Consider the following 22,151-nt stretch of genomic DNA (forward strand, 5'->3'; position numbering starts at 1 on the left):
CAGGGGCCGGGGGCCGGGCTCACGGGGCGTCCTCTCCCCGCAGCTGCTGCCCCGGCGCACCGACTGGACCGGGAAGGAGCATCCCAGGACCTACCAGAATCTGGTGAGACATTCACGTCGCAGAGCAAAGAAACTTTTCCCTGAGTCGAATAAAAATTGAATTTCCCGCAATTTTTTACAGAGACAAAAACTTGGCCCTAGAACGTGAAAGCTCCAAAGGCCACGGGGAGGGTTGGGAGGCCGGCGCGGGGGCTGCAGGGCCAGTGGCCGGGGGTACTCGTACCCCGGGGCCGCAGGGGCTGCGGACAATTTATTTGTGATATTTTGTTAATGTGCTAGAAATAAAGATACGTCATGAGTGTTGTGCAGTGCAAGGCCGGAGGAGGAGGGGCCGGCGCGCGCGTCCGTGCCGTCGCGGGGGCGCGCGAGAGTCGGCGGCGGCGGGAGCGGCGCGAAGAGGGAGAGCGCGCTCGCTCGTTCGCTCGCTTGCTCTGCACGCGCGGTCGGCTCTGCTTTCTCCTGCCCTACACAATAGCTGGTGACTAACTGCTCCGAAGTGGCATTAGCATTTCACAAGCAGGCTATCCAGCCGCTGCGGAACCGTGGCAAGAAATTTTTTCCCCCTCTATCGTTTATTTTGTTTTCCTTAAATTCAGTCCTAGGTTTTTTTGTTGGAAGGGTTCTGATGTGTGATTATAGTTGGTCATTGGTTCGTCTTGCATTTACTAAAACACATCTTTGCAGAAGTGTAGAGCCTGTAATTCCCTAGAACCAGAAGTTCAGTAGGCGTTTTCTAATTCTTACGGTATGCCTCTCGTTTAATTAAAAACTATTATTGGAGTACACTGAAGAGTTTTGATTTTTGTCCACATATTTACTATGAGATGGAACTTGGCCAATAAAAGTTGTTCTGTTTGTATTGGGACATATTTTGTTTGACAGCTTAAAAAGAACTTTTTCTTAATTTTGTGGGTTGTCACAGTGAGTATCTTAGGAATTTTTAAAAATTGCCTTTCAGGAGTAGACCTATCACTTCAGTGTTGTGATTGGAAGTTACTTTAAAGGAGCTATATTTTCTGTAACGTTTTCTCCTAAACTAATGTAGGTTCCTTGTGTGAATATGTGTGTTGGACAGTTAAAGCAGTCACACCGGGCACACCAAGCTTTGGAAATTTATGCAATGCATTGATTTTGAGAGGCTTTTTTAACTTGTTTCGAGATAGTTACGGTTACTTCATGAGAACAACCGTAATGACTAGGAAGTTTCAGCCAGCTAAGAATGAATGTCTTTTGTGAGGTGAAGGCAGGACAATTAAAATCGCTTTTGTTTCTTTTTGTATGTAGTATGTTTCCTAACTTGTGTATAAATCTCTTGTGATTTAATATAAGTTGTTAACAGCCGTTCACAGCTGTTGAAATAAGCAAGCTCGAGGTTGAATACATGGAGATTTAACAGTGTATTCATTTTCACCCTGAAAGTGTGTTAGTTTTCAGGTAGTGATTTGGGTTACTTAACGTTCATTTCTTGGCCGAAGTGAATGGAGCTGGAAGTAAACTTCAAGATTTACTAATGATAATGTTTGAAATGAAGTTTTAGGTTTATAAATATTTGATAGAAGTCTTCAGTGAATTTACTTGTCTTCTTTGGCTATTTGAAAAAATTGTCACAAAGATTATAATACTCCGTTTTTAAGATGGGGCAGGTTTTACAAAACTCGTCTTTGCATCTGCTTTTACATCTGTGCATCTGTTTAAAACCCACAAAACTAAGTCACTGAGGATTGCTGCGTTTTCTTGAAATCTTTTGGTAATGTTATTTTTTTTTAAAATGAAGCAGCTTAAAGGCATCTGGCCAAATTATGGTAATGTCTAATCCTTGCAGGAATATCATTTTGTTGTCTTCAGTATAAATGAGCTACTGATTTTGAGTTAATTTAATTTTTAGGGAGAGGAGGGGGAGGAAATATTAGTAAAGTGAATTTCTATCCCTAGTCTGCATCTCAGATTTAAGATAGAATAAGCATTGTCTTTATCTGTGTATTATTCTTAAAATCCACCCATTTCGAATGGAAGTGTTTTTTCTTGCTTGGAGTTTTCTCCTTTCTAGAACAGTGATGTTGGCATACTGGTGAGACAGTTTAAAATTCTTATTAGAATTTGGAGGTCTTTGACTCATTGTTCCTTTTCATTTACCATATTGCCTACTCTGTGTCTACTGGATGCAAGATACTATTTGAGGTGGTTTCTTATCCATCAAACTGTATATCTAGGTGTGTGAGTTAACTTTATTTCACCTTTTAGTTGAGATTTAGTCAGGTCTAAAAACATTTGTAACATCGGGTTTCTGAGTGGGTTGTTTTTGTTCAGTAGTAGATCTTGCTGTTTTATATCTGAGTCAGCATGTGCAAAGTCTCTTGTAACAGTATTTTCTATTATCTAATTCTTACAACTTCAAGTTTTACATTGTATTTCAAGTTGAATTTATTTAAAATTGGTTTAAAAAACACTGTAGTTCCATTAGTTTCAACGCTACCTGGAAATGATAGGTTACATTAACTGATAAATTGAGCTGTATTTTAAATGGGAGAACTCATATATCACATCACATTGAAATATCTAGAAAACTTCAAATTATAGCTATTTGAAATGGGGTGTAATATTTGTACACGTAAATTTAAAAATAGGCACTGATCATCTGTAGTCAGTCTAGTTCTAATCGCAGTGGTTGAATTTTGGTCAAGAGGAAAGTCAGTTTAAGAGCAGTTTTAAAAGTTTACAGGTTAAAATTGATAGATTCAAGTGTGATTGAAAAAGAACATGCTCATATCTTATGGTTGTTCTGTCTTTTGTATAAAACATGACTGTGATTATCACATCTACTTTATAACATTTTTAACAAAATGAATTGGATAGGAAGCTAAAGATTTTTTGTGCTGGGGTATGTGTTTAATTGGATTTTACATTTTTAAAAATAGATTTATTTTAAAGAAAAGGGATACTTTCAAGTATCAAAGTTCTTAAATTACAAAATAAGAAAAAAACTTTTTTTTTTTTTTGACAAAGGAAAGCTTTGTTATTTGTTAGGTTGAATATTGAATCTAGTTGGTTTATTAAGTCTGCTTTCTAGTTGTCACTTAATGATGGTTGCTTATTTATGAGATCTTGAAGCAGAATTTTCAATTATTTTGCTGGATTTGGGACTCTTGTTGATTAAGTTCTTGCTTATAAGACTTCTTCCCCCTCCCACCTAGTTCATATTTTGCTAAAATGATATAATTTTTGTGTTTAAAAATAGTGATACTTGCGTTTCTTAAAATTATTCCACTTTATTAGACATCTTTTTGTTGTTGTTGTTTTTAAGTGAAACCGTTGGGAGTCAAGAGGTGTGGATTGTGGTTTTAAGCCCTGTTGACAGTTATCTTGGGCAAGTCATGGCATTTCTCTTTGTCCCAGTTATTTCATTTAAAAAATAAGTGCATTGAAATTTTTTCCATCTGAAAACCTGTGATTTTGAACTACAAATAGCAGTACATTGTATTTCAGCACTAAACTTTATTCATTCTTAGAGCTTAATTTTCCAGAACAGAAGAGTAGAAATCACATAGGTTACAAAATTATATAAATGCTTTCCATAGTGCCCTTCATTGGTGGTGATATCATTTCTTTTTGAAAAGATGATTTGAGACACTAACTACATTGTAAAATGCCCCCAAATTACTATGTTTTTCATTATAGTTTAATTACTAGTTTTCATAAATTATTGGTGGTCTCAAATTAAGAGATGAATAGGAACCATGGATAGGATTTATTTAAGTATGTATCTTAGATACACATTTATTTAGTGTGTGCTGATTCATGTGAAAAAGTATAAAACCTAGAGACAACTTTCAGGAAAAAAAAAAAAGAGATACCGTATCGAATCTTTTAGAATTAGGGATTCCCATTCTACGTTGAAGGTAACAGTACTTTCAAGATTTGATTATTATTATTTTTGGGGGTTGGAGGAGCATGTAATGAAGTAAATGGGCTTAGTAGAGTTACTATTGCCTTTTTTAATAGAGTATCAATGAAATATAAACTTTGTGTGGTAGTCTCTAAAACAGCTTTAATCTCTCATGGTCATTGTAATGATGAATAAAATATGTTAGGTGTGAAGGGTTATATGATGAATAAAGTGTTAGGTGTGATGATGTTGCTGAGAGGCTGAAGGAGCATTCTTCATTGTTGCTTAAATATAGAATTATTCTACTGGTACTTATACCATTTTTTAAAATTTGAGACATTTAAAAGCTTTTTTAAATGTAATAACTTACTAGATTCTTAATATTCTTAATGGTAAAGTGGCATGAACATAAAGTAGGAGCTGAGTTTCCCCTTCCCAATCACGTAAAAACCTATGATGGTTTTTATATGATTGTTGTGAGGCAGAGTATTATTGAGGGAGTCTGTTTTCCTTTCTGTAAAATGGGCTAATAATAGCTCCTACTCTGTGTGGTCTGTGATTTTGGGTTTGCTATTATCAGAACTTTATTAGTCGTAGTAAAGTTTGTTCCAGTTAGAGCTTTATAATATATTAAAGCTTTCTTTAAGACAAACATTTACGGCCACAGGTGGCTCACGCCTGTAATCCCAAGCACTTTGGGAGGCCGAGGTGGGTGAATCATAAGGTCAAGAGATCGAAACCATCCTGGCCAGCATGGTGAAACCCCGTCTCTACTAAAATACAAAAATTAGCTGGGTGTGGTGGCGCACCCCTGCAGTCCTAGCTACTCAGGAGGCTGAGGCAGGATAATTGATTGAACTCAGGAGGCGGAGGTTGCAGTGAGGGAGGTCGTGCTGCTGCACTCCGGCCTCATGCCTGCCAACAGAGTGAGACTCCGTCTCAAAAAAAAAAAAAAAAAAGAACATTTACATTTTTATTTCAGACACAAGTATGTGTGTATCACTTTCTGAAGATAGAATCTGTAGTATAAAAAGGCCACATTAAAATTTTAGAAGAGTCCGAGTGCAGTGGCTCACGCCTGTAATCTCAATACTTTGGGAGGCGAAGGTGGGTGGATCGCTTGAGCCCATAAGTTGCAGGCCAGCCTGGACAACATGGAAAACCCATCTCTACAAAAACTACAAAAAAAAATTAGTGAGGTGTAGTGGTGCATGCCTGTAGTCCCAGTTACCTGGGAGGCTGAGGTGAGAGGATTGTCTGAGCTAAGGGAAGTCGAAGCTGCTGTGAGCTGTGATCATGCCTTTGCCCTCCAGCCTGAGTAACACAGGGAGACTCTGTCTCAAAAAAAAAAAAAAAAAAAAAGGAATGTAAAACAATAATCTTCAGAAGATACTATTATTATAATTGCTTTTTTTTAAGACTCAAGGATGAAATAGGCCTAAGTAATAAAGGCACAACATTTAGTTAATACCAAAAATAAATCATAGTTAAGGTATTGTGGATAGATTGCTGGAAAAATTTTCCTACTGATTACAACTGTGACTTGTTTTTATGAACACTGAACATTAAGAAATAATTTGGGTGGTTGAAATATCCTGAATTGTTAGAGAATATGTGAAGCTTTATTCTTTGGGTAATGATCAAATGATTTAGGAATATATGAAGGGAGTTTGGGTATTGCATCTGCCTCCTTTTCTACAGTTGTTTGTGAGATTTAAAACTACCACAGTAGTTTGTATTCTTTTTGGAAATTCTCAGAGAAGACATGTCTTGACTTCTATTTTTTCAATTTGTGTATATCTGTTTGGAATATATGAACAGAGCTTGGTTGTTGCATCTGCTTCCTTCTATACAGCTATTTGCGAGATTTAAAACCACCACATTAGTTTATATTCTTTTTGGAAATTGCCAGAGAAGAGATGTCTTGACTTCTGTTTTGTCAGTCTGTTTATATATGTTTTAAACAGAGTTTAATAAAGACTTTTTTGAATTAATCCTTGTTAGCTTTAGGTTAAATAAATCCTAATCAATTTCAGTTTTTTAGTCCATTCAGGATTTCTTTGTAAGTTAGACCCCAAGTTTTTGGTTTTATTTTTTTATGGTTTTTTTCATAATCTGGAAACTTGTGGATGAATAATAAGAAAATAGTAATATTTAGTCTCATGCAGCTTCTGCTTAAGTTAAAACCAATTGACAGTCATTCTTCCCATCCTCAAATTTTGTGGGTATTTACCATGTCACTATATAATTGTAACAAAATCGTATCTTGTGCAACTTACTCTGGACAAGTAATATTAAACAGGTTAGTTTCATTCTTACTAGTAGCTTCCTTGTGTAAATTTCAGAATTCATAGAAAAATATCTGTAATACTAAGCTAAGTTGCCTTTAGTTGACAGAGAGTACTAAGCATATTTATTTAAAATAAATTCCTATTTTAATGTACTTTTACTTAGAAAAAAATTTTTAACAGCTAATATTAGGATATTTCAGTTGCCTTTGCGGTTATATCTAAAAGTGATAAAGGCTGTTACAGGAATCTAATTTAAAGTTTTAAAAAGACATTTTGAATATGAACATATTCAGTTTCTATTGTTTTGTGAGAAGCTGTGTTGATGAATTATGAGTAAATTGGGTTAATTACTTTGCAATGAATAATATTGAACCTATATAATATAGAGGAGTATAAGCATTTTATAACAGATCGCTGAAAATGATATGAGAAAGCAGGGTACTTTTCACTGTTTGTGAAAAATCACAAATAGTTATCGTATTGAACAGTGATAAAAGTAAGTTGAGAATCTTTGGTCACTACAGAGAAGGCAACCGTCAGTTGTGAAGCAGGTCCTCCTTTAGTTATTTACCTTACTCAGCACAGCCATATTTGAGCTTAGGCATCACAGATAAGGAAAAGGATGGTTGGATGAGAAGTTTTTGATAGAAAATTTAGGTGGCAACATAGTTGAATGTAATTTTTGCTTAAGTTAAAACTAAATTGTAAGGAGAATGAGATGTGTGGTATAGGTAAACCCTAGGTTATCCATGGCAGTATAGATGGCTATGGCAGCTTTTTTGCAGAAGATACACAGGAAGAATTCATGTACAGTAGGCCTTCCTTATCTGCAGGTGTCACATTTGTGAATTCAACTGAAGATCAAAATAGTTAAGAAAAAAAGAAAAATAATATAAAAAAAGTAACAATTATTTATATAACATTTACATTGTATTAGGTATTATAAGTAATCTAGAGATAATTTAAAGTGTGCAGGAGGAGTGTGTAGGTTATATGAAAATACTGTCCCATTTTATATAAGGAATTAGAGCATCCTGGATTTTGATTTTGGTATGGGAGTTTCCTGGAACCATTCCCCCATGGATGTTGAGGATTGACTGTGTTCTGGACTCCAGCTGGCCCGTCGTCATGTGTCATGGTCTATTTAGTCTCTGTCATGAATAGGAAAAGGCATGTAACTTGTCTTGTCTAAGGTTATAGAATAAGGCAGGAAATATATATCTTATTTTGTTTGATTCCGGTTAAGTTTTTGAGTGTAGAGACACTAAATTCTAGGCAACTTAGTGAAACATCCGTTGTCTGAAACAACTTTGCTGTCATTGTATAAGAATTACGTTATTTTGAGTACTGTGTTTGAAACTGAAACATTAAAAATGAAACTGGTTGTTCAAGGTTTTCACATTGGCCTTAGTATAAGCAGTTTGAAGGATTTTCCATCTTTAAATTAATACACAGTAACTTTTCAACAGATTTCTAGGTTTCAGTTTTAAATTTTACTAATAATGTTTTAAAGAGAATTTTAAAATTAGACAAATTTTCTTAGCACATATGACTTAAAAAATCAAAACTTGAAAATGTGTTATTTTAAGCAGTTAAATGACATTTCGTTGTGTTTTAAATTATTTTTATGGAGCATCCCTACTAGTTTATGGAAAATTCAATTCTGAATAGTTTTTTGTTTTAATTTTAGCAAGATATAATTGGTTAATGATGAATAAAATTTGAAAAAGTAGTATTGCATTTTCTTTTTTTGTTTGTTTTATTTTTCTTTCTTCTTCTTCTTCTTTTTTTTTTTTTTTTTTTTTTCCGAGACAAAATAAGTGAGAGTCTGGCTCTGTCACTTAGGCTGGAGTGCAGGGGCACGCTCTTGGCTTACTGCAACCTCCTCCTCCCAGGTTCAGGCAATTCTTCTGCCTCAGCCTCCCGAGTAGCTAAGACTACAGGCATGTGCCACCACACCCGGCTAATTTTTTGTATTTTTAGTAGAGACGGGGTTTCACCATGTTGGCCAGGCTGGTGTCGAACTCCTGACCTTGTGCTCTGCCCGCCTCAGCCTCCCAAAGTGCTGGGATTACAGGCATGAGCCACCGTGCCCAGCCTGTTTTATTTTTCTTTTAGTACTGTATTTTCTTTAAATGACAAATTTGTATTGGTAATTGTATTGCTAATGTAAGCTGAATTATTATCTAAATGAATTCTTAACAGTTGACAAAAATCTGAATATGACACACTTTTTGAAGCTTGTTTATTCACAATAAGAACAAGACTAATTTTGACACTTAATAAGGTTCTATATTAATTTTAAGTATAATTAGAAATAATAGGCAATAGCTCATTCTGAGAATAGTTACCCACCTTAGAGGACTTGACTTGAACTGACTTATATGGATTCTATTAATTTTTTAATCATCAAATCTATGTGTCAATGGCGAGAAACCTAAAGTTCTAAGAAGGAAACTGTAACATAATAAAAATAACAGTAAACTAAGAATCAGGAGACCTGGGTTTGATTATTATTTCTCCTATTTCCAAATGTATGCCCTCAGGCAGACTGCTGCCTTTGAACGTCAGTTTTCTCTGTGTGAAATAGGGAGAATACTTAAGTTTATGTGCTTATAAACATAAATAAATTTTGAGAACACTCAGCCCAGAGTACTGTTTTTCTGTGGAGAAGCTGTTATAATAAAAAAAAAAAAATCAGAAAATGCATTCTTGCTTTAAAGATTATAGATAATTTTTTTTTTTTTTCTGGAGACAGTCTCACACTGTCGCCTAGGCTGTAGTGCAGTGGTAGAATCTTGGCTCACTGCAACATCTGCCTCTTGGGTGCAAGCGATTCCCCTGCTTCAGCCTCTCGGGTAGCTGGGATTATGGACGCCCCCTACCACACCCAGCTAATTTTTTGTATTTTTGGTAGAGACGGGATTTCACTGTATTGGCCAGGGTGGTCTCGAACTCCTGACCTTATGATTCACCTGCCTTGGCCTCCCAAAGTGCTGGGATTACAGGCGTTGAGTCACTGCGCCCAGCCTATAATTTAACCCTCACTGTTAGTAACAGATTTATAAGCTTAGATGTTTTTAGAATTTTAGGTGCCGGGATTTTAATAGCTGGGATGTTAATAATAGACTTACAAAATAATTATCATATTGTGTTTCTATAAATTTGTATTAATATTGTATATTATATATGTTATAAAAATATGCAATATATAATTATACAATATATGGTATTTCTGTAATTTTGTTTACATGTTAGAATAATGTAAAAATAAGTATATTCCATTAAACTGGCCTTTTAGAACTCAAAAACATAATAGCAGAAGTGTAACTAGCTTTTCAGAGCTGACAAAATTGTGAGAAAATAGATAGGAGATCTGAAAAAGTGACTTTTATAGAACCAATTAGGTGTTCAGAACATAGGGATGAAGTGAAAGCCTAGTTACACAGATGATACTGGTGCCAAACAGCAGATCTTATTTTCATAATAATTATATGCTAGAGGAAAGAAGGGCATTTCTAGGTCTTCACAGCTGAATCAAATAATTGGAATGAATATATTGCTCTAACATCACTTTGAAAAGGTTGTCAAAAAGATACTCAAATTTTTTTCCTATTTAGGTTCACAAAGATTTTGTTCAACATGAAAGGTCAATATGTAGATGTAGTATGTAATACAGAGTGTAATTAAAGGAACAGCCAGCTTTTAGGTACAGTACTAACAACTTCATATGGTTTAAGTAATTTCATAATTTTTGACTATTCAAGGTGGTGACTGGTGTGATACCAGTCATACAGTTGACAGCACTGAGGCTTAGAAAGAGTCAATGTTTTTCCCACCCTAAGCCTTAGCAACTTTAAACACAGGCTGTGTGACTTGAGATGTTTTTGTATTTTGGTTTTGTTTGTTTGTTTGTTTTGAGTCAGAGTCTTAACTCTGTCACCCAGGCTGGAGTGCAGTAGTGAGATCTTGGCTCATTGCAACCCCTGTCTCCTGGGTTCAAGCAAATCTGCCTCAGTCTTCCGAGTAGCTGGGACTACAGGCGTGTGCCACCATGTCTGGCTCATTTTTGTATTTTCAGTAGAGACAGGATTTCACCATGTTAGGAGGGCTGGTCTTAAATTCCTGACCTCAAGTTATCCCCCTGCCCCAGCCTCCCAAAGTGCTGGGATTACAGGCATGAGCCACCATGCCTGGTGAGACTTTGTGTTTTAAACTACTGACCATTTCTTTAAAAACTGAGTAGAGTTCTTAGTGACGGTATGTCTGATAGAGTACAGTGGCTTCCAGATCATTTATATATATTTTTTCCCACTGATAACCCTTACTAACAATACCTTCCACTGAGATAATGGCAACATTTTCTTGGCTGGAAAGGATGGCTGTTTATATGAAGTAGCATACTAACAGAAAATGTTGGTTTAGCCAAAAATGCAGGATAATAAACCTCTCAAAGAGCTCAGTTTCTTTTCTTGTTCTTTTCATACTATAATTTACATTTTCAAAAGGTGATCCTTTTGTTCAAATCGCAATGGATAATTTTAGATATATTTTATATATGTGATCTGAAAAAAGGATGATACAGATGTATGACTTGGGCCGAGATGGACAAGGAATGAGCAGGGTTGCTGCTGTTTCACAGAATTCTGTTGTTCTTGCTGATGGAAATGTTGCTAGAACCATGAATCATTCTTTCAATCAGAAGTTGGTAAATTAATGGCTGCTGTGGGTAAATAGTGCAGGATATCTGTTTTTGGAAGGCCTCCAAGCCAAGCATGGTTATTGCATTTTTAAAGAATTGTTTTAAAAAAATATGACATGCAATGGAGATAGTATGCTACTCTTAAAGCCTCAAATATTTACCGTATGATGGTTACAAATGTTTGTTGAGTTCTTCTCTAAATAATGTAATGTGACATTTTCCAAAAAGGATTTCTTTTGTCTAATTCAAATTTTAACCATTAAAAAGGATTAAAATGGATGGACAATTAACCAAAGATTGTTGTTGCCATAGCAAGCAATTCTCAATTGAGAATGGAGGTGGAAGGGACATAAGTTTGAAAAAGTTCTGACTAGCCCCCTTGTTTAGCCAGTAGAAGTGTGAATCTCAATGGGATGACATCAGGATTTGCATCCATAAGGCCCATTCTTGCATCTTAGTGGAGAAGATAAAATGTTTTGTTCATCAAAAAGGGATGAGAGCTAGGTGTGGTGGTTCATGCTTGTAATCTTAGCTACTTGAGAGGCTGAGGCAGGAGGATCACTTGAGGCCAGGAGTTCAAGCTGTCTCTTAAAAAATACAGTAAAAATTAGGCTTGATGAAATGTATCAGTAGTCTCTGGAGGCTGAGGTGGGAGAATCCTTTGAGCCAGGAAGTTGAAACTGCAGTGAGCTATGACTGTGCCACTGCCCCCTAGCCTTGATGACAGAACGAGTTCCCCTGTCTTAAAAACAAAAACAAACTGGGAGTGTGGGTAAGTTTTTAAAAGTTGAGCACTACTGATAAATTGGCATTCTTGGGGGACTTTTTAAATTAGTAGTAATAAATATGGTATTAACTCTTCAATCTGTTTCTACTTTCTAATTTTAAATTAACGGTTTAGCAGTATAATCTTATAAATATTGTAGTTTTATTTTCTACTTTTACCCTTAGAATTTTTTAAGTGTTCCATTTTACCTGTGGGAATTTATGCTTTTATGCTAGTTTCCCTAGTAGTGAAAGTGAACTGAAATGTTTCTCTTTTTCTGGCTCAGTTTGATGTCTGTATTGAAAACTATTCAAAATGTGTATAGTATAACTTGCTTATATCTTGCACATTTATATTTTATATATATATATATATATATATATATATATATTAGAGGCAATAGGTCATTTGTGTGATACTATGAATTGTAGGGTCTAGGGTTAGATTGCTTTGGTTTGACTCATCTGCTTACTGTGTGTGAACTTGGGAAAGTTGCAATATCTGTTTAAAGAAATTCTGTAATTTTTTTATAGAATGGGAATAATGATAGCATATACCTCCGGGAGTTGTTAAAATAATTGAGTAGTTCCATGTAAAACTTGTCACACTTAACATAAGGCCTGGCATTCAGTGTACAGCCAATATGTATGTGTTAGCTATATTAGTATGATTTTTCACACTGAGCTTTATAATCTGGTCATACTTTTTGTGTATTGAACGTTAAGAGTTTGAAAGCAGCTAGAGTCACAGAAAGTAACACATATATCAAATTGAGGATCTTGAGGGGTTATTTTTCCTCTGAAATAATATCGTATGACAGATTACTGAGAAACCAAATATATGCAATATTTATAAGAGATTTTATTATGATATTATTTAAAATGCTTCTTTTAATTATTTACCAGCTAATTAAATTAAAAAGCTTAAGTTTATATTAAGGATACTAACTTGAAAATTGGAAATCACATATGTATATCCATAAATGATGGAATGTTTATGAAGAATATGAATATGATTAATGTAAAGAATGTTTAGAAAAAGGCAATAGTAAAGATTGTTTTATTTTAAAAAATACTCTGTGTGTGTGTGTGTGTGTGTGTGTGGTGTGTGTGTGTATGTATGTGTGTCAGTTCGTGAGAGAGGTACAGTTGAGCGCAAAAAGATTCATGGCCCCTGTTCTTTTGTAGTCAGTGGTGAAATAGGAAAATACTAAATTATACTTTTAAATGTGTAATCACAAGCTGATAGATAAGTTAATAAAGGAAAATTCACAGAAAGCTTGCAACCAGCAAAACAGACTTAGATTGTGTAGAGTATAGAAAAACAAGGAAGTTATATTAGACGGACGATCTGAGACACAGAAGAGTTGTCTGGGTAAGGGAGTATGGCGAAATGCAGAGTATATGGTAAAGTCTGACAGGAGAGAGATTTGTGTAAATAACCTGAAAGAAGGTCATGTGTTTGAAATGTGAAAAGCGAGAGTTGGGGAAAGGGACTGGGAATGTGCCAGGTGAAGCTAGAAAAATAAGGGACCATAGATGCATTTCTTGGTTTATAGACTATGTTAAGGATTTGGATCTTTATCCAAAGAGTGAGGAAAGCCTCTGAAGTGTTTTAAGTAGGGGTGACTTGATCAGATACGTGTTTTGGAAAGAGCATTCTAATTGCAGTAAAGAGAACAGATTTGAAGGGGGCATGAGTGCATTTGAGAAAGGTAGGTGTTTATTGCAAAGATGATTTGAACCTGGACTGTTATTATGGAGATACAGGTAAATGGATTTAAAATTCGGAAGGAAAATTAAGGTGAAGTTGGTGACTGCTTGGATATTGGGAATATGATAGGAAGGAGGAAGGAACGGGTTCTAAAAAACGCAACTCCTTGGTTTCTGGCATTTAAGGTTGAATAAACGAGGTTGACATCCACCAAGGTGTAAGGAACACTTCAGTGGGGAATATTTTCTTGAGGATCCATCAATTCAGTTTTGCATATGTTGAGTTTCAGATGCTTTGGGGGTCTAGAGAGATATTTTAAGAGTTTGATATGCAAGTCTATGCTATAAATAGAAATTTGGCAGTCATTGGTATAACAATTATCCAAGGAGATAGTATATGGTGAGATGAAAAAGAGGATCTGGAACTGGACTCTGGGACCCAGGATCTTAAGGAACTTTACCATTTAATGGCTATGTGGAGGAGGATAAGCCTGAAAGAAAAATGAGAAGGAATGCTTAGAAAGGAAGAAACTAAGCCAAGGAGTGTCAGAAAAGTTAAGACACAACAGTTTGCAAATGAGGACGTTTTCAACAGGTGAAATATTACGGGACATTAAATAAGGTGTAGATTTAAAAATGCTTATTGGAGTTACTGATAATTAAGGTGAACTTTTGATATGAGCTATTTTTTGTCAAGTCATGAGTGTGGGAGCTAGTATGTAGTAGAGCATGGGATATGAAATGAGATGGAGTATGGATCATTTTTTTTAAAAAACATGTTTCTGGAGATGAAGAGAATGGGAAAGAGGTAGCCAGGACATTTGGGTGGGGAGGTGTTGGGTACTAGCAGTTAGGGAGGATTTTTGTTTTTTCCTAAAGTGGATGCAAAATGAGCATATTTAAATGTAAGTCTAGATGAGAAGGAATTGGTTGAGAGGAAGTTAGTATACATACTAGAATGTGGAGGTCTGATTTATAGTGTAGCATTTCTGTGCAGTCAGAGAAGTTAGGATTCAAAGCATAGGTAGAGGGATTGGATCTTAAATATTAAGAGTGACAGTTGTGTTACTAAGATCTTGACACAGTTGGTACAGGTGTCGGTAGGTTTACAGCTTTGATAGGGAAGAAACAGAATTTCAGCTTTAAAAAAGGTTCTCCTATAAAGTAGGTTAGATTATCTGTTGAGAAAATGAGGGGTGGGGAAGAAGACTCTTGGGAAAGAGAGGCTAATAGCATTGTTTGTTAGTCTGTTTCCACTGTTCTTTCCAGAGACCCTTTCATGGTGGTACTTCAGGGACTGCTAAGAGGAAGCAAGTAGAGAGTCAAGCATTGAGATATGTGTTCCCTGATGCCACTTACGTAAGAATACTTTGAGTACCTTTAATCTGTTTTGTCTAAAATTTTGTTTGAAGACATGTTCCATGGCTTTCTTTAAAAAGTATTTAAAAAATACTAGAATCAACTGGATGCTGTGGCTCATGCATGTAATCCCAGCACTTGGGATGCCTGGAGGGGGGCAAATTGCTTGAGGTCAGAAGTTCGAGACCAGCCTGCCCAACATGGTAAAACTCCGTCTCTCCTACGAATACAAAAATTAGCTGGGTGTGGTGGCAGGCACCTGTAATTCTAGCGACTCAGGGGCTGAGGCAGGAGAATCATTTGAACCTGGGAGGCGGAGGTTGCAGTGAGCTGAGATCCCGCCATTGCACAGCATCCTGGGCAACAGAGCCAGACTCCATCTCAAAACAAAGAAAGAAACAACAACAACAAAAAAACCCAAAAATTATTAGAATAAAGAATTTTACAATGTAAAGAAGTTTTACTGCATCTATTTTTATTTACTGGGATAGGTGCTAACAAAATGTTTTGAGTTTTTTGGGAGTGGGGAAATCAGTACTATCTCCATATTCTTAAGTCTTCGTTTATCCAATTAGAACTTTATTAAGCATTTACCTGTAAGTACTGCATTAGGTATTTGGTAGACAGAGGTGAACGTGGCCTAATCTCTTCTCATGCAGGACACAGACAAGTAAACTGACAATTTTATTGTAGTGCATGAGTCTTATGAACCCCCCAAACAGGGCAGATAATGGTAGGGCTTTTATATTTTTTGGGGAAAGATCATAGGTATCATTAGATTCCCCTAAGTCTAGATATCAAAACATATTAAGAACAATTAATATGGTAAGTACTACACAGTGCTGGAGGGATGAAGGGACATTGAGGATTATAATGTGCTGTGAGAAAACAAAGATAAAGTTTCCAGAAAGGAGCACAGGTGGTGTAAATAGGTCATGGAAGGCAGTGAGTGAGACATAGACTGAGACATACATGAAGGAGAATGAGATGTAGTGGTGAGCAGTAAGACAAGACTGCCAGCAGAGGGATCAACTTGTATGGAGTCTCCAAAGCCAGAGAAAGCACAAGGAGTTTAAAAACTAAAAGTATCACTTCTAACTTTAAAACGAAAGCTGAAAAACAAGCAAACAAAACTCAGCTCTTTGCCATGGTTGAATTTTCAAATTCTTCTTCCAAACTAGTTAACATTGCTAGAGGACATGATCAAACTCAGCTGATACGGCCCTTTCCAAATTTGTGCTGTTAGATCCAGCTGTGCCTTCATTGACGTTGGGGAAAAAAAAAAATGGAAGTTGATTTGGAAAAATCAAACATTCCAAATCACCAAAGAAAGCGCTTGAGTCTAAGTGGATTCGTAATATTTTATTGAGAGATAGAATTACAGTAAGGATTTTCAGTTTCACTATCTGAAAATATATTTTGTCAGAGGATTCTAAAACAGGATTATCACACATCTGAAGTTAATAGTCAGTGAACTTCCATCTTTTTTAAAGTAAAATTTTTGAAAGGAATTTTGATCAATTAAGTCACATTAAAATAATCATTTGCATGGTTAGAATTGGAAGCAACCTTACAAGTATTCTAGACTTTTTCTTCTGAGTTTTATTTTTAAGTAAATTATTTTGGAGAAGATTAAAGAAAATTATAAATACAATTTTAAAAATTCTCATTTTGGTAAGTTTTCTTCTAAATGCTTTTTAATTGAGATAATCATACTAGTGTTTCCTAAAGTATATTCTGAGCAAATATGGTATATATTATTGGGGAAAAAGGGTTTCTGTAGCAAAATGAGTTTGGGAAATTATCTCAGGATTTCTCAGACTTCAATGTCAGTGTGCTTTTTGACTATAAAACAGGGAGGTAGGATGTATGATTTATATTATGCATACTCTATTAGAACCCTTTTTTCCAGAAATACTCATTTTGCTGACCTATCACCTACTGTATGCCAAAAACTCTGCTGTTTTAAATGATCTTACTAAAGTGTAACAGTATGGCTCCCTGTTATCTTTGTGAAAGAAGGAATTCATTTTGATAAAGAGTAAGGTAGGTTTCTCCTATTGGCTTCAGCTTAGAGGGATGACTATTAGCTATCTTTAAATACATATCATCTATGGACTTCTGCAGTCAGAGTATGGCAGAAATTACAAGATGAAATGAAATGATTTAAATCCTTACCTCCCCCCAAATCAGTCTTATCAAAAGGAGGAGTTCATGTTAAAGTTGCCGTTACTGGGTAAACAGGAGAAATTTTCAAATTTCATGGTCTCAGGACCCCTTTACGCTTATATAATGTATTGAAGTTCCTTTATTTGTGTGGGTTATAATTATGGGCATTTACCATATTAGAAACTTAGCATTTAATATATTAGAGACCTATTAAATAATACTAATAAACTAATTTCATGTTAATATAAGTAACATTTTAATAATAATTTCCAAACCAAAAAAATATTATGAGGAGAAACTGCTTTACATTTCTGTGAATCTTTAATATCTGGCTTAATAGCAGAGACATTTTCCTATCTGCTTCTGCATTCAGTCTGTTATGACATCATATGTTATATGTCCTGTGGAAACCTCCACCATGCATTCATGAGAAAAAGTAGAAAACAACTAATATAGTATTATTCATAAGTTTTATATGATGGACCTCCAGGGGTTTCCAAAACATGCTTTGAGAACAGCTGAACTAGAGTAGTTAGGTACTACTATGGAAATTTTTTTGTAACTTGATAGCTAATTATAAAGTATTTTCCAATTTAATTTTATTTAGATTGTAAATATTGTTAATTTATTGAACAACTAATAATGTGAGCATTATAGATTGTGCACATTGCACCTTATATAGGCTAATTAGCTCACTGGTATTTTATTTTTACAAAAGTTCTTACTGAAGTATATAATAATTGGGTTGAGTTAGTGGGATCAATATATAATTCAGATTAGTTATAAAGGTAGGAGACAAAAATAGTTACTTTTTAAAATGGTTTCAAATGCTAGATAAGCAGTATTTTGAAGTTGTTCCACAAGTACTCAAACTTTTTAGAGTCGGTAGCTTTATTTTATGGTTGAAATGTATTTAAAGTAGCAGTTGGAATTCTGCCTTTCCCTCTAAGGTTTTGGTAAGTTACGAAATTCAGCATAGATGTTAAGTGTTCTTAAATTTTTTAATAAGAACATAAACTTTCAGTTGTCTTTAATTCTTAATTATTCTGGAGATTTACTTTACCGTCAGAGATGCAAAACAAACTATTTTATAGTTAGATGATTTTTTTATTGTTGCCGAAAGATTTTGAAAATTAAAATGATAAACTGAAACATACTATATTTGTCTTTTACCTAATAGGTGAAGTATTACAGACACTTAGCACCTGATCACTTGCTGCAAATATGTCATCGACTAGGACCTCTTCTTGAACAAGAAATTCCTCAAAGTGTTCCTGGAGTACAAACTTTATTAGGAGCTGGAAGACAGTCCTTACTACGCACAAATAAAAGTATGAACATTTTTTCTTAGGATTTAGACATTCTTTATCTTTTTGTTTTTGGGTTCTTTGTATGCATAAAAATACATGTGTTTAATAGGCTGCAAGCATGTTGTGTGGAAAGGATCTGCTCTGGCTGCATTGCACTGTGGAAGACCACCTGAGTCACCAATTAACTATGGTAGCCCACCCAGCATTGGTGAGTTATTTGAGTTCACTGCAGTTAATAGCCTCTTGGTGAAGAGCTTTTGAAAATAAAAAGGTTTTTTAGTTGCTGTGGTATTAGAGAACTTCATATTGTGTACATCTGCATTCAAAAAGGAAAAAAAAAGATTTTTTTCTTAGTAGTGTTAATAGTGAAAAAGTCATGTGTAATTATGGATTGTGCACATTGCACCTTATGTAGGCTAATTTGCTCATTGGTATTGTATTTTTACAAAAGTTTCTTACTAAAGTATACATTATTAGGTCGAGTTAGTGGGATCAATATATAATTGAGGTTAGTTATAAAGGTAGGAGACAAAAATAGTTATCTTTTTAAAAGCACATTCCTTTTTTTTTTTTTTTTTTTTTTTGCCTTTAAAATTTCAAAGAAGGAGTACGGATGCAAATAGGTTTTGAGATGCCTTCTAGTTCCATCCCTTTGATGTCTCTTACTACCAGGTCCTTGCCTTACCTGGATTAATACAGATGGCATCATCCAAACGAATCTTTTTGCCTATGGTGTCTTCTGTCTCTCTCCCTTTCAGTATAGTGTGTAACACTGTAATAGTAACCTTATTCGATTCTACCTTTGTTGTGTCACTCTTCTGCTCAAGATAGTGTAAAGAGGTTAAGATATTTTAATAGTATTGTACTTTGTCTACCACTAAGGGTACTCCTAATTTTCAGAGATCTTCATAGTTTAATCTAAGTAGCTTCTTTTCTACTCCCGTGTTCCTGTCTAGCCAGGAATGTTATTCTTCTTTCTTCCACCTGCTCAAATCTTACTTAATTCTTTCTTTTCTGATTACTTATTATACAGATAGTAAGTTTTGTATGACTTCTGTTTGGTAACTTGACCAAGTTTTTGTATGACTTTTGTTTTTATAGATACATATCTTTTTCTATCATTTTACTTTCACTTTTTAACTTTTTTATTTTTTGTCTTTTAAGAATATGAAAGTGGGTTTTAGAAATAGAGTATGACAATCTTTGTGTTTTATCTGGAACATTTAGTCATTTACATATAATCATTGGTGTACTTGGGTTTAAATCTGCTACCTAACTTGCTACTTTGAAGACAATCCCTTTTTCTCTAATTGCTTTTAAGATTTTATTTTTTCTTTCTTTTTGGTTTTCTGCAGTTTGAGTATGATATGTCTTGATGTTAATTTTTTTAAAACTTGGCTTGTTTAGATTCTGAAATGTCTTTTACTGACATTGAAAAATTCTCAGTCATTGTCTTTTAAAATAACCTTTGTGTTCCATTCTCTCTCTTCTGCCATGGGAAAGTGTAAACACTTTATCTGCTTTGTTATCCTTTATTCTATGTTTTACATGTTTTTGACTTTCTGTGATGTATTCTGGATCATTTCCTCCGACTTGCTTTTCAGAGATAACCTGTATGCTATCTGCGTGGAGGGTAATCATGTATGATTTTTTAAAAACATGATTGTCCTGTTTAAATAATTTCAATACAATCTTACTATAATAAACAGCCATTAAAACAACAAAAGAATTTGAGACACCAGGGTATATTTGTACTTAGAAAATTATACTAAGATGATATAATAGGTTTCCTAAAATAAGGGAAAGATAAAATATTACAGGATTTTTCCCATTTAGAAAAAGTTTATCTTGTCTTTGAAAAAGTGTATGTTTTTCGTATAATACAGAGAACATATTACGCTTGTTCTTTGAGTACCTTGTCAGGCAGACCTGCGGTAGGCAATGAAAGTGTAAGAATGATTGATGGTAAATAACATTTACTCTGTGAGTAATTCCTATATGCCAGACAATGTTCTAAGCATTTTCCATTTATTTTCCTTTTAAAACCTTACATGTTGTATAGGTAGAATCTATTAGGCTTATTTTACAGAGGAGACGGAGGCATGGAAAGGTTTTGGTGACTTGACCAAGTTTACACATACAGTGAGAGGTGAAGCCAGGATTCAACCCAGACTGTTTGAATCCATTATGCTGTGCTTTATTCCCAGCAAACTAAATTTATTAATAACAATACTTGCCTACTAAAGAAAGTTGGTAAGTCATTTTTTGTAAAAGAATACCAAATATTTATAAAATCAAATATTTTCAGCCATGTCATTGATGGTCAGATTAAATACTGCTGACAGGGAGAGAGGAACATAAATAATACTAGTCTTCCCTTATTCACAGGAGATACATTCTGAGACCTATAGTGGATGCTGGAAACGACAGATGGTACAGAACCCTATATATACATATGGCAAAAATATCTTGGGTTTTGCATCCAAGCTTAGATATTTAATTGATTGATTTAGGTAACAGAATTAATAACTAAGCGGGTCATTGATGTGCCTTTCTGAAAGACTTTTACTTTTTGGGTTCACCATAAATTTTTTTCTCTCTCTTCCCATCTGATTTTCAGGAAAATCTTTGTTCTTTATATTAAGAAACACCTGTAATGGATTGCTCATTTTGCCTAGTTTTAAAAATTGTATTTACATACAGTTTTTGAAAGCACTATGGAGAAGCTGGACTGATCAAAATGACTCTACTTCCATACTCAGAGTTTAGTTTCATGTTTTACTAGAGTTCACCATGGTATACAGTGTGTTTTGTTACTGCTCTAAAGTTATGAATAGGATGGTGATGGGAAGAATTAATTCATCAGTGTTTTTGCCAGAATAGTTGCCCACATTAGTGGTACAATATATTGTTTCAAGCTGTTAAAGTATGGTTCAGAAGATTAAAAAAAATATATATGAATGTTTCTAGTACTTACTTATTTCTTCTTTTGTTGTGTGTTTGCCATTTTCTGTCTGGCTACCTTTAAAAGTTTTATTTGCTCTTTCTTTGGTCATTGTGGTACTACCAAGTATCAATGGAGGTAAGAAAAAACTCTTGACATTTTAGCTTTTCTTAAGATACATATATCAATTTAAATGTTTAATATAGATCCCAAATACTGAAGTTTTAACACATTTGGGGTAGTAGCTGTTTTTCTTTAAATAATCTTTTAATTTTGGAGTAAGAAATTATTTACTTAGAAGTTACACAAATGGTTTAAAGAGTTCCTATACACCCCTCATGCAGTTTTCCCAAATGTTAAAATTTTGCATTACCTGGTCTATTTCTCAGAACTGCTAAACCGACATTGGTGCATTACTGTTAAGTAAATAGTAGACCTTAATCATATCTTACTAAGATTTCCCGCTAATTACATTTTCTTATTCCAGGATCCAGTCCAAGATAGCATACTGGACATAGAGTTTGTTAATTTTTTATTGAACTTCTTACTGTAGTTCAGAGGATAATTTTAGGTTAAGCTGGTGGCAAAATTGAATTTTCTTAGATATTTCAAACCATATGTAAACTGTTGGACCTCTTGAATATCTCACATTTATCTCAAACTTAAAAATACCTAAAATGTAATTTTTGACCCTCTCTGAACCTTGTTATTCCAAGCCAGAAGCCTGAAAGTCATTTTGTTTTAGATTTACTGTTCATTTCTTAGGTCTATTTAATAAATAATAACTGTTTATTCTACTTTCTTGAATCTCTTCTCCATTATCATTGCCACAGCCATGTTTCAGGCCTTGGTACTTCTTGCCTGGAGTACTACTTCATTCATTCACTCACCAAGTAGATACTGTATGTCCCTACCTTATATCTCGTACTCGGCTAGGGTCTAGAGTTGCTGGGTA

General features: G+C 34.7%; 1 protein-coding gene and 1 long non-coding RNA gene across 6 annotated transcripts in view; one reads left to right on the forward strand and one right to left on the reverse strand.

Moving 5' to 3' along the window:
- The window catches only part of PHIP (pleckstrin homology domain interacting protein), a 143,541-nt gene that overhangs the window by 1,080 nt on the left and 120,310 nt on the right, over positions 1-22,151 (forward strand). For 3 of the 5 annotated variants that reach the window (XM_032275460.1, XM_032275463.1, XM_032275459.1), the window contains exons 4-7: positions 44-103; positions 14,684-14,773; positions 18,123-18,273; positions 18,362-18,460. In XM_032275460.1, coding sequence (XP_032131351.1) covers positions 44-103; positions 14,684-14,773; positions 18,123-18,273; positions 18,362-18,460 — 400 coding nt within the window. The remainder of the gene's footprint in view (positions 1-43; positions 104-14,683; positions 14,774-18,122; positions 18,274-18,361; positions 18,461-22,151) is intronic. The other 2 variants (XM_032275462.1, XM_032275461.1) reach the window with 1 other exon arrangement.
- LOC116549697 lies at positions 4,341-20,244 on the reverse strand. Its single transcript, XR_004268010.1, has 3 exons — positions 20,233-20,244; positions 19,647-19,650; positions 4,341-4,487 (listed from the first exon to the last, which is right to left on the reverse strand). It is a non-coding gene; the product is annotated as an uncharacterized LOC116549697 (long non-coding RNA).

This window comes from Sapajus apella, unplaced genomic scaffold (assembly GCF_009761245.1).
Source record: "Sapajus apella isolate SASKATOON/1434 unplaced genomic scaffold, GSC_monkey_1.0 scaffold6, whole genome shotgun sequence".
Lineage (NCBI taxonomy): Eukaryota > Metazoa > Chordata > Mammalia > Primates > Cebidae > Sapajus > Sapajus apella.